Source organism: Nyctibius grandis, chromosome 3 (assembly GCF_013368605.1).
Source record: "Nyctibius grandis isolate bNycGra1 chromosome 3, bNycGra1.pri, whole genome shotgun sequence".
Classification (NCBI taxonomy): Eukaryota; Metazoa; Chordata; class Aves; order Nyctibiiformes; family Nyctibiidae; genus Nyctibius; species Nyctibius grandis.
This window is the reverse complement of record NC_090660.1, coordinates 28,037,441-28,063,984: the sequence shown is the minus strand read 5'-3', so window position 1 is coordinate 28,063,984 and position 26,544 is coordinate 28,037,441. Positions and strand designations below refer to the sequence as shown.

The 26,544-nt window shown below is 40.8% G+C and overlaps 1 protein-coding gene across 2 annotated transcripts in view; it reads left to right on the top strand.

Moving 5' to 3' along the window:
* TRIO (trio Rho guanine nucleotide exchange factor) overlaps positions 1-26,544 on the top strand; it is a 272,182-nt gene that overhangs the window by 153,774 nt on the left and 91,864 nt on the right. For both annotated transcript variants that reach the window (XM_068396806.1, XM_068396807.1), the window contains 12 exons: positions 2,063-2,182; positions 3,720-3,911; positions 5,067-5,216; positions 6,676-6,790; positions 14,528-14,643; positions 18,399-18,521; positions 21,904-22,098; positions 22,210-22,325; positions 22,876-22,942; positions 23,718-23,827; positions 24,883-24,952; positions 25,427-25,516. In XM_068396806.1, the coding sequence (XP_068252907.1) occupies positions 2,063-2,182; positions 3,720-3,911; positions 5,067-5,216; positions 6,676-6,790; positions 14,528-14,643; positions 18,399-18,521; positions 21,904-22,098; positions 22,210-22,325; positions 22,876-22,942; positions 23,718-23,827; positions 24,883-24,952; positions 25,427-25,516 (1,464 nt within the window). The remainder of the gene's footprint in view (positions 1-2,062; positions 2,183-3,719; positions 3,912-5,066; positions 5,217-6,675; positions 6,791-14,527; positions 14,644-18,398; positions 18,522-21,903; positions 22,099-22,209; positions 22,326-22,875; positions 22,943-23,717; positions 23,828-24,882; positions 24,953-25,426; positions 25,517-26,544) is intronic.

Below are 26,544 nucleotides of genomic sequence, written 5' to 3'. Positions count from 1 at the left end.
ACCTGGCGCAGTATGATAATGGTAGTGTCATATGTGGATCACTAGATGAGAGTATTTAGTGTTACAAGAGCTAACTGTGATTTGGTACTTTAAGTGTTAAGAGCTAAATGAGACTTGGCAGTTAATATAATTATTACCAGTGGTTAAAGGTCTAAAATCAATTTGTAAGAAAAGGTTAGAGAAGGTATGCTTAAGCTGGTTATTTTCAAATCAACTGGACCCAAAGGAATTCACCCTAGAATACCTAGAAAACTGCCTGAAATAATGTCATGGACATTAATGCTTATCTTCTCCAAACTTCTGGAGATTGGATAAGATTCTGGAGGCCTGAACTCAACATCTACTTCTCAAAAGTGGGAAAGGATTAGCTAAGGGAGGTTTATAAGTCAGCTGGTTTAACCTAATTCCCAGGAAAAAATATTGAAACAAGTAGATTATTAAACCTGAACAGTGATGAGGAGAGGAGAAAAGGCTAACATAGCTTAATTAAGCATAGCTTCCCCTTAATAAATCCTGTTTCTTCCTGACAAGGTAACAGGTCTTCTGGGTAGAGGTGAAAAAGCAGATGACATAGATCTTCCTTCTGTTAAAGCTTTTAAAATAGTTTAGTTCAGTCTATCTGGCTTTAGCTTGCTATGAGAATGTCATATGAGACTACATTGCCATGAATGATAACTTGCTGGAAAACCATACTCAGGACAACAGTTATTAAAAGACACACGGGATTGGAAAACAGATTTCAAAATTAAAAAAAAAAAATCTGTAGAAGTCTGATTGTATTTGGATATTAGTTCATGTTTTCAGTCAGGAAATCTACATGTTAGAATAGAGATTATGCTTTTAAATTTGAAGATAAAGGCAAAAGAAGCTGGAAAAGGGATTTGAGTTAATCAGAAGACACTGGTTTACAGTTCAGAATGATCTTCTTGTATGGGAGAATTGAGCTGCCAGAAGGATATGAATGTTATTAGTGATGAATACAGAGCATTATATACTGGCAGGAATAATCAGCTGAACAAATACAGCACAGAGGCAATTACTGACTGGGCAGCAGTTCCATAGAAAAGTTATACAGATGACAGTGAATAACCTGAATTATGCCCAGATTTAGTTAGCATTTGAAAGATTTTGATCAGTGATGGTTATCAACTGGAGAGAGTTTGTAAAAGAGCAGTGAGAAAATTAGGTGGCTAACTTCACATGGGAGAGTTTGAAGAGACTGGGGGCAACAAGAGAAGAGGAGCCTGGAGGAGGGAATGAGGTCATGTTCTTGAGGGAGAGAGGAGAGGGAAAAACAAAGGTGAAGCTAAGAGGGAGAAAACTTTTTTTTTTGTCTGTTGTGGGCAGGAAAACCAAAATGAGCTGAAATTAAAGCAAGACAGATGTGAGTGTTAGACTTCAGAAAGAAGACTTATGGTGATAAAAGTGTCTGGTGAGAGTGTGGGAGGTCCATTATTGGAGTCTTGAGTAATGAACAAGGCACACATCTTTTGGGAGGGGCCTTAAGGTTGCATGTTCCTGCTGTTGATAGGAATGCACTAGGAGGCTTCTCCTCACCCGAGGTTTCTTCTGGTTTCAGTGGACATGTCAAAGAAGGCACATCCTGAAGACAAATCTTTAAGCAATTAGAAGACACTCAGTGGTCACATTTTTCTCAACATTAATAATCAAGATTATTTGCTTACTTTCTTCTAAGCTGCATGTCCTCAATTTACATTACTGACACTGGCTCTTAGGCAGATATTGCTTGTAACTTGTTCCTGCTTTCCAGATGACAGAAATGTCATTCAGAAACACAACCTTGTTCAGAGTATAAGCTGAAACCACAAGCATGTAGTAGTTGACTGAAAGATAAGAGTTGTCAGCTGAGTGAAATTATAGTGAATGTCATTTGCTGTTTTTATTGAATATATAATTCACTGTAAATATATAATTAATAAATTATTTAATAATCAAATCCAGTACTACATGTGACCCTAAATGTTTTTCTCCCTAGTAGTGATGATTTTCTTGCTGATTGGCAGTGGAATTGCATATTTCATGGTCTTCTCTTTTGCTACAGGTTTTGGGCTGGATCCGAAATGGGGAGTCAATGTTAAATGCTGGGCTTATCACGGCTAGCTCTTTGCAGGAGGCGGAACAGTTACAGAGGGAACATGAGCAGTTTCAACATGCAATAGAGGTAAAAGCACCATTTCAGTGACTACAGCCAAGAAGTTCTGTATTCATGAGTCTCTGTAAATAGCACTGCAGTAAGGAGATATATCTCTTCTGTCCCTTTTCATACTGTTGGGTTAACACTACAATATTTTGAGTTTAGGAAAAGCTGTTGAAATCACCTTACGGCAAAGAGATAAAAGCACTTACTGAGAAAGTGAATTTTTTTGTTCTTCATTTTGGAGCTGCAGTTCCAGGTGAACACATCATCTCAGGGCCTTTTTGTATCTTTTTAAAGCGATAGCCATTTTTTTGATTGGAGAGAAATAAAAAAATTATAATAAATCGAATAAGTCTGTTCACAGCAGTTTTACTGAAAATGGTCTTTCCCTTTGTTAGAATACAACAATATAATGCTAATTGTTAAAGTTAAGAAGAAATGGAACAGCAAACATCAGTTTTGAGTATTCTCATATGGTGCTTTAATGTTTCCGTTTTTGTTTGGCAGTAGGTTTCACTGAAATTTATGTGTGGTGGTTTGTCCATCTTCCTGCCATGATTTTGAACTAAACTTACTGGATTGGTCATACCTTTGCAAAAAATAGGCAGAGATCTTAAGATTGACTGGAATGCAGTATTATTAAATTATATGTGTGATTGAGGGGCTTTGGGTGATATTGATTATGTATAGCACACTTCTTTCTAAGAACTTTACTGTTGTTGAAAGATTAACCAAAGTTATGATTGTTTGGGAAAACTGTTTTCAGAAGTAGTCTGTTGTGCAGTAACTCTTTTCATGTTCGTCTGCCATTCAGTGGACTTTTATGTTTCCATCTCTGGGTTTGGTTTGGTTTGTTTTGTTTTACAGTTTGCACTATATGTACACTCATTTTGAGAGCTTTTGTAACTCTTAAGTATAAAAATCATGAGACCTCTAGGTGTTTGTCAATTTAAGGAAGCTTAAATTCTGAGTTTTCTGGATCATTTCATACTTGGATGTAGCAATATTTATTATAGTTAGAGGTTCCAGATTTTAGGCAAATACATGTTTACATGGAGAACTACAGTTAAAAATTTGCTTTCAGTGAATGGGGAGTTGTCTTTTGTATCGTCCTGCACCTTCATTTGCTCACTACTAATGTGCAAAAGACTGCAGTAAAGCTGTAAGGAGAGTAATAGCAATCAAGACAAAATAAGATACAAACTTTCCGTATTTTTTTTCCCTCATGAAAGGAAAGAAAATCAACCTGAAATTCATTATTATAACAAAGTGTACTTCCACGTAGATATGTTGTGTGTGGCTTAATGCTGTGCAGTGGCTATAGCTTGTAAACTGCTAGTCATTGTTGATTTGATGATAAATTTCTATAGGATTTATTTCCTTTGTGTTTGCATAAGTGAAGTCATGCAGTAACTAATATTAGACAGCTATTTTTAGTTAATGGGTGTTTGCGCATGTGTATAGAAGTGTCATTGACACAGTGGAAATGTGAGCCTTTGAGGTCTTTAAGAAAATGAACTGAAGCGCTCCACTGAACTCCTGAATTTTTGCCTCTTGTCAGAAAACGCATCAAAGTGCCCTGCAGGTTCAGCAAAAGGCAGAGGCAATGCTGCAGGCTAATCACTATGACATGGATATGATCCGGGAGTGTGCAGAAAAGGTTGCTTCCCACTGGCAACAACTGATGCTGAAGATGGAGGACCGTCTCAAGCTTGTGAATGCCTCTGTTGCATTCTATAAAACTTCTGAACAGGTACAGAAATGCTATGTGATCTGTGTCTGCCTTGGTTAATTCTTCAGTGTGGCATAAAACAGCATTACCTAAAAAAATGGTTGACTAGTTTTGGTTAGATTTACTAATTTGATAACAACTGCAGTTATACAAAAAATGCAAAAAGCAAATCCTCTTACCAGCCACCATAGAAAGAGAAACCATGTGTTGCAGCCTTTGAGTGTATGAAGTGTTCTTACAAGACAAAGGCTTTTTTCCAAGGCCTATAGTGACAGGACAGTGGGCAATGGTTTTAAAGTGGAAGAGGGTAGATTTAGATCAGATGTAAGGGAGAAATTTTTTATGATGAGGGTGGTGAGGCACTGGAACAAGTCACCCAGAGAAGCTGTGGATGCCCCATCCCTGGAAGTATTCAAAATCAGGTTGGAAGAGGCTTTGAGCAACTTAATCTAGTGAAAGATGTTCCTGGCCATGGCAGGGGGGTTGGACTATAGACGATCTTTAAAGGCCCCTTCCAACCTAAACCATGCTATGATAAATGCTTCAATTAGCAAACTTCAAAGAAGGTGCACTAACAAATTGCAGTAGTTATTGATCAAGACTCAAGTCTTCATCTCCCTCTTCTATCACTCTCCCCTTTAGTAGTCCTCAGATTCTTATTTTTAATTGAGAAAAGTCTTGTAAAACATTTTCAAGATGAAACACACTGTACAAGTGATTAGTTGGATTTCTGCTTGTTTCAAGAAGTTTTGCTTAAACCATCAAGAAGTTACACAGAGGTTTTAATGGAAGTGCTTTGGGTGGTTAATTCTGTTTTTTTTGTGTGGGAGTCAGAGAAAAATCAGCTTCATCCTACTTGTCTGCAGAAAAGTTAGGGGGAAGGCTGGCAAGGTTGCTTCCTCTGCAATTATATCTTAAGCCCGTCCTGAACTATGCAGTCACAGAGGCAGAGAAAGATGAGCAACTTTAGGGATAGCCTTCTGAGCAGTTCCACATAAAGCAGTCCAATGCTTGCAAACCTAAAGTGTATTACCTTCTCTTAAGTCCCAATCAAAACACGTCAGAAGCGAAGGTACATGTAAGGAGTAGATTGGTTTTTTGGGGTTTTTTTTGGCTTGAACTTGGAATTTTTGTCTTACTGAATTATATTTGAGTTGGACTCCTGCTTCCTGGTAGGTGTGCAGTGTGCTGGAAAGCCTGGAGCAAGAATATAAGCGAGAAGAAGACTGGTGTGGGGGAGCAGACAAACTGGGTCCCAACTCAGAAACAGATCATGTTACTCCCATGATAAGCAAACACCTGGAACAGAAGGAGGCGTTCCTAAAGGTAGGGTTTGCCATTTTTATGTGATCTGCTGTGTCTTGAAAAGCACGCAGTCGAACACTTAGAGCGCGGAAATCTGCGTGGAAAGCAACAATGTCCATTCAAAAGCTACTGGTATGTCCCAAACTGCAAAGATGTAGGAAATGACCTGTTAACTGCTTCTGACAGTGATTAGGAGAATACTGCCAAGTGCATAAAATTGTAACTAGTTTTATAAATATATTTCCTGTTGAAATTCAGTAGATGTCAGGTCTCCCACTGTGACTGAAGAGGAATTGGGAACCACTGCTTGGAGCAACTGTCATTCTAAAGAATGCTTAAAGGCTGCTGCTTTGGAAGAGAAGTGACAGCCACACAGTGCCATTGCTGCCCGTGCATCAGAGCAGCTCTCAGATGTACTTGAACTATAGTAGAGTACAAAAGGAGGAAATTGCTAGACAAGCATCTGGGAGTAGTTGGGTTTGTGTAATAGTCTGCAGATAAATGAAAAGTTTTCATTCCAACTAATGTCCAAGTGAAGAGGTTTTTGATCATACTGAATAAATGTTTATTGGATGCTTGCAAAGCAGTGTAACTACACTGTAACCAAGGGCTTTTTCCAGCATCACCTTGAAAGACATCAGAGTATAAAACTTAGTTTTATTAAAAGCATTTTGTTCGCAGTGCGCAGATGAAAACATTAAAAAACGTATTAGCATAGCTCTAAGTATACTGTCAAATAGATCTTTCTGCAGCTGGCATTTGAGTTTCCAGTCTTTGTGTTAAAACAATTTGAGAAATGACTTAGTGTCTCTGTTACTGGATCTAACCGTGCTACCTTTATCTAACCTTTTAAAGTAGCATTTCATGTTCTGCTTATTAAAAATAAGGCAGACAGCCCATATGTAGTATTTGGTGTACATTAAGATGAAGGCAGCTGAGCTGAGTGCTGGGAATACAGCACTGAGGACTGAAAGTTCTCAAGGCCTTGTCTTAATATTTTAAGGGCATATCCTAATATTTTAGCACTTTTGGTTTCACTTCAGCAGAGCATTTACTTCTGTTAAAAGTAGTGATGGATGTTTTGAAATATCCAGGTGATTACATAAGCATGTGCCCTCTGTTTATGCAATAAATAACTTTAAGTGGCACATGGCACATACACAAAACAAACTCCTCTGTAAGCTCTGAGTCATGCTGAAAGCTCTAGAGCAGGTAATTGCTTTTCAGGATCTTCAGATAAAAAGTAATAGCATTTTGTTTGGGGTTTTTTTCTGCCAGATAAGTAAGGATTAACTGTTACTTGTTGGGAAAACTGTTTTAGTGCTTGGGTTGGCTTACTTGTAGAAGGACTTAACAAGCAACGCTTTTTAAAATTGGAGAGGGTGGGAAATGCACAAAAGGGGGATGAGGAAGGTCCTTCATCTCTTTCTAGATGTATATGTGTGCACCGTCAAAGAAAGTAATACTGCTGACTCTCTAGGCTTGTACACTGGCTCGGAGGAATGCTGATGTCTTCCTGAAATACCTGCACAGGAACAGCGTAAACATGCCAGGGATGGTGACACACATCAAAGCACCTGAACAACAAGTCAAAAGTAAGGGGTTTCTTGTTCTTTTTTTCTCCGAAGAATGAGATCATAATGTGTTGTGGTGTGTGTGATGATGGGAGAGTGCAGCCTGCCCAAGTAGAAAGGGTTCTGTCAGGCTTAACAGGAAATAATTAAAATTGCTTATACACTTTGAACTAGCTGCCAGTCATCAACTTCTTTTATACCCAAATGAAGTTGCTTTGAATTTATTTATCTTCTCCTTACACTTAATCTTCTTTCAATTTGAGACTCAAATGTGCTGCTTTTGTTCAAAGAATGAGATAGTAAACTTCCACGTGATAATGTTTGATCTGAAGACAAATAGGAGCTGATCACTGTAAGGTTATTCAGTGTGTTAGTGTGGTGTATTCTGCAAGTTCCTTGGGACTGCCAGGGTGAGTGTTACAAGATAATCACTTGAATAATGCCCTTGGGCCCTTCATATAGTTGAAACAGTATTAAGGAACTTCATGAAGTATAGGATAACTGACATCATGTTTAAATTAGATGTGTAGATAGGTAGTAGCTGAGGTGAGGCGGGAAAGAACTAATACATGGGGCTTGGCTTTTGCTAGGATTAATTCCGTGTAGTGCAGCTTTAAGGTGTAACATGTGCTATGGGGAATGGAGTAGAGAGAGAAATCTGTAGGTCTTTCAGAGACAAAAGGACAGAAATTAATAGGGTATGCGTCAACTGACAGATGAGGTAGGCAGAACAGAGATCAGAGAGAGAGATTCAAAAATAAATACTGCATTTTACTAGTTTATTTGCCAGCTGTATTCTGCTTGATGTATTTTGAAGCTGTGACTAAACACTCAGGCTGTGCTACAGACTCAGAACCAGTGATGTCTAATCGTCTCATCAGTTGGTGTTTGCAGCTACCCAATGGGGAGTTAGGCAGAGGCTGGAGGCAAACTCAGAGGAACACAGCAATAGGACCAGAAGAAAAAGTTGCAGCAAGGAAAATTCTGAATAGATATAAGGAGAAAATGTTACAGCAAGAGTGAGAAAGCACTGAGTAAAGCAGGTAGCCCAGAGAGGTAGTGGAATCTCTGCCCTTGGGAATTTTTAAAACTGAGTTGAACAAACCCCCTGAAAAACTTTGGAGTTAGTCCTGCTTTGAGAAGGAGATTGGAACAGATGGCCTCCAGAGGTCACTTCCACTCTAAATTATTTGATGACTCTATCAGAAAAGGACAGGCTTGCTGCTTTACTTTATTACAAGGGGAAAACAGTTTGTGTTAAACTTACCCATATATCTGACAGTACTCAAAATGGAAATCTCCCGTTGCTCAATTTTTGTGTTGGAGAGATAATAGGCTGTTGGCCATACTTTTCGCTTTAGGGAAATAACTGGATTGTGGCAGTTGAAACTTCGAGCATGTAGAGCGAAGACAAAGGATTGTTTTTCCTCTGTCCCCAAGGCATCAACATTTATAGAACTGTACAAGACAAAATCTCAGCACAAATGCTGGTAGTATCACTGCAGAAGTGTTGTTGACATTTGTCACTTAGCTCTTCTGTTAGTGGTAGACGAAGAAAACAAAGCAGAAGCAAGCAGGAACTTGTAGCTACCACACTTACTGAGTATAAGAAAAAAGTGTTAGGGCTTTTAGACAAACTTTTTAAAAATCCAGTTTTGAAAGCTCTTTATGTAAAACGGTCATTCTGAGAAAGAGAAATGTGTTCAGATGAGGAAAGAGTAGAAAAGTGTCTGCTAATGTCCTTAAGAATAATTTTATGTCAGAACAATAGTGTTCTGTGTACATGTAAAATCCTGGATGAATGATACATGTTTAAAAAGCAATGAAAGTGTCCAAGCAGGAAAGAAATAAGCTATGTGCTCTAATGCTTTTTCCCCATAAGCCATGGAATATATTCTTCTGAGAATTAAACATGAGTCAACATAAAACTAGCAAGGACTCCTTCCTTTTACGTCTTAATGGTATGGTGGTAGCTGACCAAATGATTTAAAAGTTCACTCTGATCTTACTTTTCGAATACGCATGTAAGGAAAAAAAAAATCTCTTTTAATCTCTTTTCTAAATAGCTAGAGAAAAAAAAAAAAGAGTGTTTATTTCATTTTGGTGAAATAGATGTTTCATGGAATCATAGGATGTCCTGAGTTGGAAGGGACCCGCAAGGATCATCGAGTCCAACTCCTGTCCCAGCATAGGACAACCCCAGAATTCACACCATGTGTCTGAGGGCATTGTCCAAATGCTTCTTGAATGCTGTCAGGCTTGGCGCCATGACTGCTTCCCTGGGGAGCCGGTTCCATGTGTTCTGCTGGACCATTGCACACTGGTACTCCGGTGTGTGCTTGAAACAATGTGTCAGACTATGATCAGTATATAGTACCTAAACGAACACTTCAAAAACTTGAGTAACGCTTGAGTTTCTGCAGAACTGCTGAACATTTTTCAAAAACCTCAGTCAGTGGCATACTTGATCCTTATTCCCAGCCGCAGATTACGATATCTAGAAAAGCAGTGTCTTAATCTAGGCAAAGTTTAGCTAAGCACGTGCTTCATGGGAAAAAGGAATCACAATGGTACTGAACTCTGAGAGATGTCCTTGTGTCCCTTCATACCAGTGTAAATAGTTTCCTTGACCTTCAGTTAAGAGTATCCAAATACTATATTGGATACCATGCCAAAGCTGAATTTTAGGAAGGAGTTGTGGCCTGAAACTGTGCTGTGGCAGGTAGATTCAGTTGGTGACAATGGCTGTAAGCTCAGAAACAGAGCATCTTCGTCTTTGCTTCTGCTGCTAATTTCACGTGCTGCTTTGTTACCTGTCTCTGCTGTACAGGCTGTGACTGAACATAGTGCAGGAACTTGTCTAGTGGTCCTCATATTTTTAGATAGGTTGATAAAGAGTGCAGGATGCGTAGAGACAGCTGAAAGCTTTCCAAGCCTGATAGAGCCTGGAGAATAAGCTGAAAGTTTAGGCACCAGTTTGGTATCCTAACAAATGTTGGAATCAAAGAAAATAACAACGAGGACTGTAGTTCAGAAAGCTTGAGATAGAGCTCTCCTCCAAACCTAGTGTTAAGTATTGATATTCTATAAATTCCTTTGTGTATTTTATAGAATGTTTTTTCTCTTCCTTGTCAGTCCAAGAAATTAATGGCAATAACACTAACGGTGCCCAGCCAAATGTCTCTCACTGGCTTGCCATCTGCATCATGTCCTGACAGAACAAATGCTGTTCCACTTAGCTAATTCACCTTGGTTGCTCTTTGTCAGAACTACTTCACTTGCATCACTATCAAGATGTCTCTTTTTATATGGTGTGTCCACTTGGGTGTATTGCATTGCATAATGATAGTGTGTGTCCCCCCTCTGAAATCTGGCATGTGTTCTGACCAAGCATTTTGGAGGTGGCGTAAGGCAGAAATAAAACTGAAAAAGCAGGTGAGGCTCATAGCAGATCAGTTCATGGCTTGGCTAAGGGACAGATCAGTTGAGGCATATTTAAGGATAGCCTGCCCAGCAGGAAGAAAACCTTGGCCGCAGTTACCAGATTCCAACCAAAAGCAAGTCCTGGGTGATCTCAACGCTTTGTGGCAAGTGGGAATACGGTGCTTCCAAGCACGAGGATGTTGGCAGCAATGCAGACAGGTTTCATAATCCTCACGGAGTCTGTGACAAGTGGTTGTAATTGGTCCCAGATCACTGACAGAGATAGAGATGCTTTTCCTTCAGGCTCCCTTTATTTGAGCTTCTCTGTCAAACCTTTTATTGGAGTTGTTGGCATTTGACTTGTAAGGCATGGTGGACCCACACGGTGGGGCAAGGGAATCATCGCTAGGCCACTCTCCATCATCTTTGCTAAGTCGTGGGCAACGGGAGAGGTGCCTGAGGACTGGAGGAAAGCGAATGTCACTCCAGTCTTCAAAAAGGGCAGGAAGGAGGACCCGGGTAACTATAGACCGGTCAGCCTCACCTCCATCCCCGGAAAGGTGATGGAGCAACTTGTCCTTGGTGCTGTCTCTAGGCACATCAAGGATAGGGGGATCATTAGGGGCACTCAGCATGGCTTCACCAACGGGAAGTCTTGCTCAACCAACTTGATAGCCTTTTATGAGGATGTTACCCAGTGGATAGATGATGGTAAAGCTGTGGATGTGGTCTATCTCGATTTCAGTAAAGCGTTTGACACGGTCTCCCACAGCATCCTCGCAGCTAAACTGGGGAAGTGTGGTCTGGATGATCGGGTAGTGAGGTGGATTGTGAACTGGCTGAAGGAAAGAAGCCAGAGAGTAGTGGTCAGCGGGACAGAGTCCATTTGGAGGTCTGTGTCTAGCGGAGTTCCGCAAGGGTCGGTTCTGGGACCAGTTCTATTCAATATATTCATTAGTGACTTGGATGAGGGATTAGAGTGCGCTGTCAGCAAGTTCGCTGATGACACAAAACTGGGAGGAGTGGCTGATGTGCCGGAAGGCTGCGCAGCCATTCAGAGAGACCTGGACAGGCTGGAGAGTTGGGCGGGGAGAAATTTAATGAAATATAACAAGGGCAAGTGTAGAGTCCTGCATCTGGGCAAGAACAACCCCATGTACCAGTACAAGTTGGGGACAGAGCTGTTGGAGACCAGCGTAGGGGAAAGGGACCTGGGGGTCCTAGTGGACAACAGGATGACCATGAGCCAGCAGTGTGCCCTTGTGGCCAAGAAGGCCAATGGCATCCTGGGGTGTATTAGAAGGGGTGTGGTCAGCAGGTCGAGAGAGGTTCTCCTCCCCCTCTACTCTGCCCTGGTGAGGCCGCATCTGGAGTATTGTGTCCAGTTCTGGGCCCCTCAGTTCAAGAAGGACAGGGAACTGCTAGAGAGAGTCCAGCGCAGAGCCACGAAGATGATTAAGGGAGTGGAACATCTCCCTTATGAGGAGAGGCTGAGGGAGCTGGGTCTCTTTAGCTTAGAGAAGAGGAGACTGAGGGGTGACCTCATTAACGTTTATAAATATGTAAAGGGCAAGTGTCAAGAGGATGGAGCCAGGCTCTTCTCAGTGACATCCCTTGACAGGACAAGGGGCAATGGGTGCAAGCTGGAGCACAGGAGGTTCCACTTAAATTTGAGGAAAAACTTCTTTACGGTGAGGGTGACTGAACACTGGAACAGGCTGCCCAGAGAGGTTGTGGAGTCTCCTTCTCTGGAGACATTCAAAACCCACCTGGACGCGTTCCTGTGTGATATGGTCTAGGCAATCCTGCTCCGGCAGGGGGATTGGACTAGATGATCTTTCGAGGTCCCTTCCAATCCCTAACATTCTGTGATTCTGTGATTCTGTGAATGCAAAGGCATTAAGAGGCTTAGCACCTGAGAGCCTTCATTCATAATTATAGAAAATAGCCAGCTGTGGGTATAAGTAGAAAGGCAAGTAAAGCATTACTGTGAAGAATGAGCCTTTCTTGTGGTCTCTTCTGCTTCTGGTAGACCTCTCCTTGGGTTCACAGAATCACAGAATGTTAGGGATTGGAAGGGACCTCGAAAGATCATCTAGTCCAATCCCCCTGCCAGGGCAGGGTTGCCTAGACCATATCACACAGGAACGCGCCCAGGCGGGTTTTGAATGTCTCCAGAGAAGGAGACTCCACAACCTCTCTGGGCAGCCTGTTCCAGTGTTCGGTCACCCTCACCGTAAAGAAGTTTTTCCTCATATTTATGTGGAACCTCCTGTGTTCCAGCTTGCACCCATTGCCCCTTGTCCTGTCAAGGGATGTCACTGAGAAGAGCCTGGCTCCATCCTCTTGACACTTGCCCTTTACATATTTATAAACGTTAATGAGGTCACCCCTCAGTCTCCTCTTCTCCAAGCTAAAGAGACCCAGCTCCCTCAGCCTCTCCTCATAAGGGAGATGTTCCACTCCCTTAATCATCTTCGTGGCTCTGCGCTGGACTCTCTCTAGCAGTTCCCTGTCCTTCTTGAACTGAGGGGCCCAGAACTGGACACAATACTCCAGATGCGGCCTCACCAGGGCAGAGTAGAGGGGGAGGAGAACCTCTCTCGACCTGCTGACCACACCCCTTCTAATACACCCCAGGATGCCATTGGCCTTCTTGGCCACAAGGGCACACTGCTGGCTCATGGTCATCCTGTTGTCCACTAGGACCCCCAGGTCCCTTTTCCCTACGCTGGTCTCCAACAGCTCTGTCCCCAACTTGTACTGGTACATGGGGTTGTTCTTGCCCAGATGCAGGACTCTACACTTGCCCTTGTTATATTTCATTAAATTTCTCCCCACCCAACTCTCCAGCCTGTCCAGGTCCCTCTGAATGGCTGCGCAGCCTTCCGGCGCATCAGCCACTCCTCCCAGTTTTGTGTCATCAGCGAACTTGCTGACAGCGCACTCTAATCCCTCATCCAAGTCATTAATGAATATATTGAATAGAACTGGTCCCAGAACCGACCCTTGCGGGACTCCGCTAGACACAGACCTCCAACTGGACTCTGTCCCATTGACCACCACTCTCTGGCTTCTTTCCTTCAGCCAGTTCACAATCCACCTCACTACCCGATCATCCAGGCCACACTTCCCCAGTTTAGCTGCGAGGATGCTGTGGGAGACCGTGTCAAACGCTTTACTGAAATCGAGATAGACCACATCCACAGTTTTACCATCATCTATCCACCGGGTAACATCTATCAACCGGGTTCTTTGCACTTCCACCAGAATCGCCTGCAGAGACATAGGGTGTCCCCATTTCCGTGTATTTCAGCTTGCCATCTAGGTTTGCAGTAGCTACAAAGTCTGCTAGGGCTGCTGCTCTGGAAGAAGCAGTCGATAAAGTGAGCTTTACAAGAAACTGCTGGGATTTCTTTGTTTGAAGAAAAAACAAAACAAAAACCAAAAAAAAACCAAACCAAAAATGCAAAACATTAAAAAAAGCAGAATTCAGGTAAAATCTTCTGCATATTCTAAGCAAAAGGCCTTTGCCATCCAAGAAGAATTTATAAGCCAGACGTGGAATGGCAGGTTGGTGGTGGAATTTGGATGTGACTTCTCAATAGTAGTTTCTTATACTCAGGAACAGAATAACAAATTGTGGAGTTAATTATTTGATTGCCTGGAAATTCTCTCAAGGCTCAATGAGCACTCATATTTGAACAAGTCAACTTACTCAATTATACTGATGCTGGTTTTGATTTTTTTTTTTTTTTGAAGGAGAGTTACAAACTTAGTAATCTTGTGTCTTTTTTATTACTTGGATTTCTGTACATTTAATATCTGACCATGTTGCATTTGTTCTTGTAGTAACCTAAGGTTATGTATTTGCCCATATGCGTTAAATTATTAAAATATTTTATAGGAGACTGGTATATTTAGAAAAGTTACTTTTTTATTATGATTAATATGAGATGTTAAGCATGTTGTGTTTACTTGTGCATACTCGTTCTTTCTGAAGAAATGCCATCAAGAACCATCTTTATCAGACTACATTTTCAATTCTGTTATAAGCAGTGGCAGTCCCTGTATGAAAAATGTTCGAGAGAAAAAAGGTGTCAGTAGTCTAAGTTTTACTTGCAGCTCTATTTTCTTTAACCAACATTTCTGTAAATAATAATGAAATGGAGCACTGTTTCATGAATATCTGGAAAAAGAGCAAAATGAGGAGTAACAGAAAGAGTAAGTGTATTGTAAATTCTACAATATGAAGTACTTTATTCTGCTGATTTTAATGTGATATTTCAAAATTGGTTGTCATAACCTCTGTTGAAACTATTTTCATTTCTTCAGATATCTTGAATGAACTCTTCCAGAGGGAGAACCGTGTGCTGCATTATTGGACCATGCGTAAAAGACGTCTTGATCAGTGCCAACAGTATGTGGTGTTTGAAAGAAGTGCCAAACAGGTGAGAGTTTTATATAAAAAATCCTCTTCAGTGTGATCAAGGTTTGACATCTGGAGTACTGTGTCCCGTTCTGGGCCCCCCAGTTCAAGAAAGACAAGGAACTGCTGGAGAGAGTCCAGCGGAGGGCTGCAAAGATGATCAGAGGACTGGAGCATCTCTCTTGCAAGGAGAGGCTGAGGGAGCTGGGTCTGTTTAGCCTGGAGAAGAGAAGACTGAGGGGGGATCTTATCAATGCTTACAAATACCTTAGGGGCGGGTGGCAAGAGGATGGGGCCAGACTCTTCTCTGTGGTGCCCAGCGACAGGACAAGGAGCAACAGGCAGAAACTGAAACATGGGAAGTTCCAGCTAAATATGAGAAAAAACTTCCTTACTTTGAGGGTGAGAGAGAACTGGAACAGGCTGCCCAGGGAGGTTGTGGAGTCTCCTTCTCTGGAGATATTCAAAACCCACCTGGACGTGACCCTGTGCAACGTGCTCTAGGGGAACCTGCTTTGGCAGGGGTTGGACTAGATGATCTCCAGAGGTCCCTTCCAGCCCTAACCATTCTGTGATTGTGTGACATACAGTGGCTTCTCCTACAACAAGAAATTTGTCAGTGACTTCAATATTTCAAATGGCTGAAAGATCAATTATTAAAATAGAAAGTGAAATTATTTGCTCTTCCTTTAATACAGGACAACTAAATCTGTTGAGGCAGGGTGTCTTTACTGCTGTAACTTAAAGGTAGTGTTTTGCTTCTGCCAGCTTAATCTGGTACTGGTGAATCTCATTTCTGCAACCTTGTGTTTGACAAATTGTTATGCTTATTAACATTTACACACGCACCTAATTTGATGGGGGAAATAACAGGCAGCAACATTGTCTCAGAAGTTGGGGGAAAAAACATCTAATTAAGTTGATTGGCAGTTCTAGAAAACTGACAAGCTGGATAAGTCATTAAACAATAATAACTGAATGACTTTGGAAAGTTTTTGCAATTCTGTGTGTACTTGGCTTCATGGTTTCTTGCATGGTAGATCCACCTCTTTGTATTTTGTTGAATTTATCAGTCTGGAAAGAACTATTAAGTAACTACCGCACACAAAAAAATTCCCCTTCACTAATCAAAACAGGAGCCATAAAAATAAGTAGGGGGTTACATGGCAGAATTAGTAACAGGAATGACCTGCAGTGTTTTTTTTACTTCTTTTTTTTTTTTTTCAAACTGCATATAGGACAAAGAAAGGAAGCTATCTGTTCCTGTTCTGCAGAAAAGGACACAATGCCTGTAGTGTGAAATATAGTTAGATTTACTTTAAAGGACTCAAAAACCTAATTTTTTGACAGACAATGTAGACAGAGGTTTAAATACTAGTGATCTGTTTTGATCGCTTGAAAGATTTCTCAAGTCTATCTTTCATGCTTTCACAAAGTAATGCTAGATAAATCTTGGAGTGAAGTTAAAGATGAATACCTCTTTAAAACAACACCGCCACCCCCCTTCCCTGCCCCCACCCTACTTTTGAATAGCCTTAACTTTAGTCTCTGCCAAGCACATGACCTACTTGCTTTTGTATAGAGATTACTGACTAACAGTCAAACTCTGGAGATAAAGATCTGTCAGCATTTTCATTGTAAATCCCATTTTTCAGCTATCACTGGTTCAGTCATTGCAAACCTATTGAGACTCCACACTGACTAGCCAGAAAATAGAAATGTTGCTGTCTTCATTTAGATTTTTGTTTGGAATTTGGAAGAATCAATCTTTGTGCTTTCAGAACTTGAGGCCCTGAGAGGGGAGCGGATACTGTAGTAGTTTGCGAGGAAAATGGTAGACTCTCAAATTGTTCCCAGAGTTAAGGGCTCATCTGGTCACTACATTGATTTCTCCAGTTCTTGGATGGTGATATGTGTCTCCAACTTACAATCCTGATCCTCACATGAAATCAGAGATGGTCTAAACTGTAGGAATCAACATCAAGATGAGCTGTTGTGTTGTGGCTTTAGAGAGCTGCCAAAAAGTTATGAAAGGGCAACACTTGGTGGAGGGGGGGGAAGTTTTGTTTATCATTCATTCCAGCATTGTGTAATAAACCCACCAAAAAAAAAAAAGTGGATGTTAAAAAGTTAAAAGCGAGAAGTATCAAAATAAATGTTGTTTGTAATATCAGCCATAGCCATGCTACTTGTCCATATAAGTCTTCACTTGCAAAGATTGGCATTAGAATGACAAGGGGCATCGTACAGGTGGTTGGTTGAAATGTCCCTTTTCTTGACACTAGTCCAAGAGTTGTTGGTTTGTTTCTGTCAGCAGCACTTGAAAAGTACAGACCCATCTCATCAGGCTTCTGTCTGTACTAGTATGTGACTAGGTAAAAGGCATCCTGGCATTCATGTTCAGTGTTGAATTTTGAAGGCTTTCTACTCACTTCAGTTTTCATACCAAGAGGCAAAAGCAGGTCCTAAGTGGAAGAAAGAGAAGCAAAATTGTTCAGTCGTGGCCTTGATGAGCTTAAATTGTTGATGGAATTATAATATAGAAGATGCCTTTTCTGATTCAGTATAAGGTTATGCTCTTGAAAAATACATATCTACCGTATCTACTGTCCACCAAGATAAAACTTTTCCTGTTCTTGATAATATGGATAGATAAAAGAGTAAACTGAAAGTATGAGAAATAAAAGGAAGAATGAGGACCTGCTAGTGATCTACTACTTTTTCTCTTGGGATATTAAATTTTTGTCTAGTGCTGTATATATTTACTGAGACAGTAAGACACAGAAGATACACATGCATTTAGTAACAAGACAGTTTTAAGCAAGCTGTATTAAAGTCTTTGAACCTCTGATATTGGCTTTGTCAGAACCAGAAAGTTTCTAAGTTCATGTGCCTCTCTATGCTGCTGTAGTAGCCTGCATTTAGAGCTGCAAAATAACTTGATAATGTTACCTTTTTTTATTTTAGTTACTTTTTTTTATTTTTACTGTTATGCAGCAGTTTGAAAGGACTCTTTTTTTCCAGCAGCCAGGGTAGGATTCCTTGCAACCACTGAGTTATGCTTAAAAGGGCAGCAAATATTCATGTGGGTAGAACATAGATAATAATATGGATCAGCATGGTTCATAATAGTGAGAGAGTAAGGTGCCAGGATGTGGAAGGGAAACAATTTTAGTCTGCAGTTCTTAGTTCTTGTCTTTTACTACTTATACATACATTAATTAGTTTAACTGATACATCTCACCACTCCTGTGCTGCAGGTTTAATTTCTAGGAGTATGTGTAGATACAGTCCATACTTTGTGAGGCTGGAATACATGTCAACTAAAGAGTGAAATGATAGTTAAATCTTACGTGCTTGGAAAGTTTAGCCTACACATTTGACAGTCTTATGTACATTTTTACAAGTTGGAAAATGCATATTTCTGAGTACAGCTGTCCTGTGTTTCACCAAAGAAGTTATTTTTGCTCAATTGGGGAATATAGTAACAAAACCATAGATATAGTCAGTTAGAACCTTTTAATAGTGGACTGCTATAGTCCTGTAGTATTCAGATTCATGTGTCAGTTGTTTTTCTTAATCCTTTAAGCATTGCTTCATAGACTAAGTGAATTATTTTAGAGTTACAAACTGTTTGATATTGTAGAGGTATTAAACAATATCCACAAGTGACAGAGAGTAAAAATGTACCTGTAGCCAGTCTGTGTTTGTGAAGTAATGACTAGTAACAGCATGTTGCCTTCTCTCTTACTTTTTCTTCATTATTGTTTTATTTAGGCTCTGGAATGGATTCATGACAATGGAGAGTTTTATTTATCCACACATACTTCCACTGGTTCCAGTATCCAGCACACTCAAGAGCTGTTAAAAGAACATGAAGAATTTCAGATCACAGCAAAGGTAAAATAAATAAATGAAATGATACAAGATTTGGAAAAAATGAAACCACCCAAACTCACCCCTCCCGCCCCCCCAAAAAAACCCAATGATGTGTCCATCAAGATTTGTTTACTTGCAGTGGCTTTCTCTCTGTTTTTACTGGGAACAGAATAAACGAAAAGATAAGATAACCACTGTTACTGGAGCTCCATCAGCCCTATGTGCTGTTGATTTCTTATGACAGAATTGTGAGATAGCTTAAAAATGTTTTTAAAAAACCTACAAACCTTGCAAGGCCTTTGATTTCCACTTTTATATTCTCGTGTCTGTGGATTACTGTGTGTTCATTTAAGATATAAAATACAACAAGGTATGTATTGTTCAGCTGTGATTTAATTAGAAGATAGTAGAAAAAATTAAAGCTTTACTTGTTAGGTTACTCATTTTATTAAAGTATTCTGTGATTCTGCTGTACCTTTTTGAGCTATGGCAGTATTATGTTGAAGGAACTGGCAGATGAACTTGCCAAACCACTCTCTATTATCTACCGGCAGTCCTGGTTAACTGGAGAAGTTCCAGCTGACTGGAAATTAGCAAATGTAACGCCCATCTACAAGAAGGGCTGGAAGGATGATCCAGGGAACTATAGGCCTGTCAGCCTGACCTCGGTGCCAGGCAAGGTGATGGAACAGATCATCCTGAGTGCCATTACACAGCACATGCAGGACAATCGGGACATTGGGGCCAGCCAACAGGGATTCATGAAAGGCAGGTCCTGCTCGACCAACCTGGTCTCCTTCTATGACAAAGTGACCTGCCTAGTAAATGAGGGCAGGGCTGTGGATGTAGTCTATCTAGACTTCAGTAAGGCATTCGACACTGTCTCCCACAGCATCCTCCTAGACAAACTGGCTGCCCGGGGCTTGGATGGGTGGACTCTTAAATGGGTTAAAAACTGGCTGGATGGCTGAGCCCAGAGAGTGGTGGTGAATGGGGCAAAGTCCAACTGGCGACCGGTCACTAGCGGTGTTCCCCAGGGCTCAGTTCTGGGGCCGGTGCTGTTCAATATCTTTATAGATGATCTAGACGTAGGGATTGAGTGCACCCTCAGCAAATTTGCAGATGACACCAAGCTGGGTGGGAGTGTCGATCTGCTGGAGGGTAGGAAGGCCCTACAGAGGGATCTGGACAGGTTAGATAGATGGGCCGAGACCAACGGCATGAGGTTCAACAAGAACAAGTGCTGGGGTCTTACACTTCGGCCACAACAACCCCATGCAGCGCTACAGGCCGGGGGAAGAGTGGTTAGAAAGCGGCCCGGTGGAAAGAGACCTGGGGGTGCTGATCGACAGCCGGCTGAACATGAGCCAGAAGTGTGCCCAAGTGGCCAAGAAGACCAATGGCATCCTGGCCTCTATTAGGAATAGTGTAGCCAGCCGGTCGAGGGAAGTGATCGTCCCTCTGTACTCGGCACTGGTGATGCCGCACCTTGAATACTGTGTCCAGTTCTGGGCCCCGCACTTCAAGAAAGATGTTGAGATGTTGGAGCGAGTCCAGAGGAGGGCGACCAAGCTGGTGAAAGGTCTGGAGGGTATGACCTACGAGGAACGGCTGAGGGAGCTGGGGTTGTTTAGCCTGGAGCAGAGGAGGCTCCGAGGTGACCTTATTGCAGTCTACAACTACCTGAAGGGAGGTTCTAGTGAAGTGGGAGTCGGCCTCTTCTCCCAGGCAACTAGCGATAGGACAAGAGGACATAGCCTCAAGCTTCGCCAGGGGAGGTTCAGGTTGGACATTAGGAAGAATTTCTTTTCAGAAAGGGTTATTAGACATTGGAATGGGCTGCCCAGGGAGGTGGTGGAGTCACCATCTCTGGATGTGTTTAAGAAAAGACTGGACATGGCACTTAGTGCCATGGTCTAGTTGACAGGGTGGTGTCAGGGCAACGGTTGGACTCGATGCCTGGAAGAGGTCTCTTCCAACCTGGTTGATTCTGTGATTCTGTATGTTATTCTACATCTCTGGAGGCCAATACAGAGATGCAGATGTCACTTTTGAGGCTTACCAGTTTTCACATGTGAAAGACAGGCAACTAATGGGTGACTGAAATACCTGAGCTTATGTAGCCTTGTTTGTGTGTTCCGTTTTGTCACCTGTTCAAACTGTCACCTGTTTCCACCTTTTGGCTCTCCGGTCTGCATAGAGAAATAACAGGGCCCAAGAAAGTAAGCAGGTGTTCATTTGTCTGTAGGACCACCTCAGAAAAGAGACTTGGAGATGGAGTTCATCATGGGACATGTGGGAAGGGAGAAAAGAGAATCCAGAGATCACTTCTGCTTTTCAAACCTGGATTTTCTTCCTTCTGTGTTTTGCTCCAGCCTTTATTCTGTTGTAGCCTTTCCAGCATGCAGAGCACCACTGCCCCCTTGTTTCCTCTGTCAGCGGATGACGTGGGTGCCCCTTTTGAAAGGATGTTGTTAGTGCCATTCTCTTGGCATCTTGCTACCTGTTGGGAGGATGTATTAGCCCTTGCTAGTTTCATAGTGAAAAGAAATGCTCAGATGAAGGACCATTAGGAAAGAAACAGAATTAAAAAAAAAAAAAGACAAACACTCTTGATTTTCCAACTGGCATAAAAAAGTCAAGTTCTTACTGACTGTTTTGCATAACTCCCTGTTACCAAGGGCCCTGACAGTACACTTTACTCTGACGTGGTATCAGAGAAAGAGAGGTGAAGGTATAAACTCTTCCATTGTGGATGATTTATGATTTACATGAAAGAAAGTGCATAGTCTTAGGCAGCCTGTTAATTGGGAAAAGCACTTAGTTACAGATTTGGTGGTGGCTACTTGTTCTCTTAGTTTCTCTCAAACAACTGTGTGACAACAAAATATAATATAAAAAAGATCTAAACAATATAGTCTTAAGCCATTAAAGTGTAAAGCATATAACAAGACTTATCTCCATCTCAGCATTTCAGTGATGTCTAAAGGAGGTAGATTCTTGAGAGTGTGGGCCAGGTCCAGTCCAGTGCTTCAGTGGTAATGAACAAAATATCCTCTTTGGCATCAAAGCTCCTTTGTATTGATGCGAGGAGAATACCCATGCTCTGAAAAGCTTGCCTAGCAGAATTTAATCTCTGGGTTAGATATGGAGCACATTTTCGAAAGAAAAATAAACAACTTGCTTCTAGTCATGTAATAATAAAACCCAAGGAAACCTATATTCATCTTGTGCTATTTTTATTGAGAAAACGGTATCTGTTTAAAGGAGTTCTGGTAAGAGAGAGGAGGAAGCTAGCTCCTGTAGTGGCTTCTGCAGCTGCACTTAGTAGCAGGTTAAGCAAAACAGACCCCTTCATGACAGGTAGAGCTGGTAACTGTTCGATGTTTTCCTGTTTTCATAGCAAACCAAAGAGAGGGTGAAGTTGTTGATACAGCTGGCTGATGGCTTTTGTGAAAAAGGGCATGCTCATGCAACAGAGATTAAAAAATGTGTCACAGCAGTGGATAAGAGGTACAGAGACTTTTCCCTGCGCATGGAGAAATACAGGACCTCTTTAGAGAAAGCTCTGGGTATTTCCTCTGATTCCAATAAATCGGTAAGAGAACTTTGACTGTGATGACAGACAAACAAGCTTTGTTTGCATTTGATTTAGCTACCATTTTCTCCTGTCTCCTTCCTTAATGAATTCTTCCTTTCTTTAATAAAGAGCAAAAGCTTGCAGCTGGATATAATCCCAGCCAGTGTCCCGGGGTCAGAGGTGAAACTGCGCGATGCTGCTCATGAGCTGAACGAAGAAAAACGAAAGTCTGCCCGCAGGAAAGAGTAATAAATTTACTTAGTTTTAATCAATGAGAATGCATAAATCAATCCTGGTAATGAAACAATTGTCACGGCTTGTCTAGCAGCTTAGAAATTGGATAAATGGTAGAGAGTGTTATTATGCAATAGCTCCTATTGCATTTTATTCTCATGCTTGTTCTCACAGATAATTTCAGCATGTCAGAATCTTAAACTTTCAAAACTATGTTAGACTTCCTTTAACGTGAGGTTTTTTTTCTTTTTAGAAAGAATGTGAAATAAATGTGTAAGGGGAGGAGGGAGGACAACAGTTAAATGACTGTAGCAAGTGAAAAGCATTTGACAAAAAATTCCATCTCCTTCCCCATTTCTTTTTGCACTGGTTAGTAATGGAGGGATGTTACCTCTTATGTTTCCTTCATCTGTTGTCTCTCTTCACATTTCAGTTCTCAGATTTTTCTTGCAGCAGTGGAAAAAGCAAAAGCTGATGAGGAGAAAGATGTATTCTGGTTATTATGCATTCATAAAGATCTAACAGACTGAGATTTGATTATTCTTTCTGTTGTCACCTAAGGTTCATTATGGCTGAGCTAATTCAGACAGAAAAAGCTTACGTAAGAGACCTCCGGGAATGCATGGATGTAAGTTGTCTTTTTTTCACTAATCTTTGAAGACAGGATTGAATATGTCGCTTTCTGTTTCTTTCCAGTTTTAACAGCCAAGCGTGATTGCTTTGCAGTCATAGGACTAAATTAAGTATCTTTTCTACTATTAAGAAGAAACTTAGAATTACATCTCGTAACAGCCACTTCAGAATTCATCCTGTATGTTTTGCTTTTGTCAGTACCAAGTTTCAGCGTTTGCTCTTTTCCCAATTCATAAACGTGTGAGGTGTTTTGTTTTAGAGAGGGGAGGGAAAAAGGAGGGGTTTACTTTATTTGCTTTGCTAGCGATAGAGAAGAGCTTGTGTTAATTCTCTTATTATCTGTATCACATGTTCTGCTACTAGCTGACTTTTTGAATAGAAATTCAGAGAGATTCCATGGAAAAGTGCCCAGTAATTGTCACGCTGAAGCAAGTAATGTTCCGTGTTAGCTGTTGCACAAAGCATGAACTTCTAGACTGCAGCCATGACCTTGATAAGGAATATCCCGAAGCATTAGAGGCTGTCAAGAACACTACATATTTTAGATGATGAAGTCTCAGGGACTATGTTAAATTGTCCATTTTAGAACTTGGAGTTTACAGCCAAAATCCCAAGGTATATTTGACACAACAGGTACTGTCACAATTGGAGAAGGTGATGCTGCATGATCTTTCCCCCATTTCTGTCCAGGAATGCACGCTTACAGATACCTGGGTGCTTCTGTTCAGAGTTTATCATGACTTGTCATGCATCTTTTTTGTTCTGGGCAGACATATCTGTGGGAAATGACAAGCGGAGTTGAGGAGATCCCACCTGGTATTGTAAACAAAGAACACATTATCTTTGGAAACATGCAGGAAATCTATGAGTTCCACAATAAGTGAGTGACTTATCTTCCATTTCCATATTACTGCTAACTCCAAATGATGACCTGAGGGATTTCCTAATGAAAATACTGTGTGTATGAATAATGGACGCTTTTCCATTAAAAAATCTAAAGGATTTCTTCTAGTATTGCTAAATTGTTTCAGTTGTGGCTTTTTGCAGCCAGGTAGGTACACAATTAGAAACTGTGTTTGTCAGTCTCAGACATCTTTCAGCTTTTAAGAAATTATTTGGATACATTAAAATTTTGCTGTAAGTTTTCCAGTTATCCTAGAGAGATGGAAACCACTAAACTCAGCAGAATACAGGTGTAGCACAAATGTCAATTTAAGACTGTCATTCATTCAGAACTCTCATTCCTGATTTCCAAGTGCAACTGCTAGTGGGAAGGAGTAGGGCTACCTCCTCTTCCTTGGTTCTTTGAAGCCTCCGTGGAGAGGCCCCACCATTGTTGCATTTACTTGAGTACAGAGCATGAAAGAGGCTTGTCCACTACGTTTCTTCTGAGTGGAATGGTTCCTAAGCAGATCAGTACGCAGAAGTCTTGCTCTGAATATTCTAGGGTTTTTTTAATTCATTGACATTTATATTGGGTTATGATTCTTTTAAGTAATAAAATACACCTAGCACATTCCAGAACTTGGTTTTACAGTCCTTTGTACGCTTTGTGTTAACTTGAGCATCCAAAAAGCAAGTCACCTCCTTTTCCTCTTGAGATGAAGGCTAAACTTTTCTTGAAACAGCAGGAAAGCTTCTTGATGGAGAACAGCAGCAGTTATTAAATTTTTTGTGTACTCTTATGCGTTAACTGCATGTCTGCTGGATCAATTTCTGATCTTCGCATCAGAATTGGTATTGAATTACATTTTGTATTAGTTCCTTTATTACACGTTTTTATCCATTCCTGTTATCTTTATTTCTTGAACTCATGCTGTTGGTATGAATTACAGCAAGTTTTCTAACCACCTTTGTTCACAGACAATAGATCAATATCAGCTGCTCTAATGCAAATGTTTCATGTGCCTTATACTGTTTCTTTTCTACCCATAGTATATTCCTCAAGGAGCTGGAAAAATACGAGCAGTTACCAGAAGATGTTGGACACTGCTTCGTTACTTGGGTAATGAAGTCAGACTTATGTTTAGAAGTAACAAGGGAGATGGGAAGCATGGAGGGTTGGATTCTTACTCTCAGGTTCCTCTTTAATTTGTAAAATTTCTAAAAGTACCTCTTCTTTCAAATCTGAGTAAAAATGCATGCGTCTTTAACTGGGAAAAAAAAAAATTAAGGCACTGCTGTCAGATGCCAGTGCTTAGCTGCTCTTGAAGTTTATGTAAGTTGCCTAAACCTGCGTTCAGGTTTGGTTTGGTATCTTTGTCTTAGCTATGCATAAGCTACTTTTGCATACGTTGCTATTGTTTTCATTCTTACTTGCCTGATGTATTTTCTTATGCTGCCAGTTTGAATGGGAAAAAAATTCTGTACAGTTTAATTTCTTGACAGAGAAGATATGCTCTCTGATAACTGTAAAAACTTCTTGAGACATAAATGATGCTCTCTAATAACCTGTGTAAATTTGCATTTTGTTCTGCAGGCAGACAAATTCCAAATGTACGTTACTTACTGTAAAAATAAGCCAGATTCTACCCAGCTGATACTAGAACATGCAGGATCATACTTTGATGTAAGTACTTTGTGTCCATCTTAAAAGTATGCCTTGGCAGTTTGAATCATGTACTTGCAGGTATGCTGAGTGCCTAATTTCTTAAGAAAATGAAAGTTTCCTGGTACTAATGCTGCAATTTAGTGTCAGCTTAAGAAAATCAATCCTAAATCTCACATGGTTAACTTACATTGCTCAGTTGGTCTCATAAAGCTGTCAAATAAAATCTAAAAAGTTGCTGTCGTATCAGAGCAGTTCAGAACTGGAAGCAAGTTCTGGCAGCAACAGCTGAGACATGAATCTTCAGCTCTCACAAGTACATTCTGCAAATCCTGGCATTTTGATGTGCTTAGTTTGCATTGTATGTAATAAAGATGGAAATCTCTGTTGAATTTTTGGAGCACCTTTAAATTCTAATTGTATGTAGTGGTAATTCAATTGACTGCTGTTGTTCAGAGCTACTAAACCAACAATCTTGCTTATTCAGTCCCAAGGTTACTTGGTCTATGTGTAATATTCCACTTGAAGGAGCAAAATGTAGCCGCTGTTGGAGGTTTTAGGGAGGAATTTTGGCCACACTGAACGAGTTTTGGTTGAATGTGTATTTACAGATGATTCTGTTAGAGTGCTCTCTACCCCTTTTTGTTTCCTTCTTCACTGTGCTGAGCCACTAGCTGTGTCGTGACACCACAGATTTTTGTAGAACTGTTTGTAGAAGTATAGGGAAGGACATAAAAAAGAAACAAACAAAAAATCACGGAAGTTCTTGGGGTTAATTTCAAAAGTCTGTCACTGAAGAGACAGGGATTAAAAACATTCTAAGGTAAAGCCTTTCTGTGAAGCCTCTGTTGAGTTTTCAATGTTTGAAGAAAAGCAGGTAAGTTACAGGAAATGAGGTAGATATGACAAAAAAAATTCAAAGAAAAATTTAGTAAATACTATTTTAAAAAATAACCAAGGGCTCTGATAAAACCGTATTAGAAATAAGTTCTTGCCACCACCTCCAAAGGAGCATCTGTTGATCCCTCTTTTTTACCAGTATATCGAAG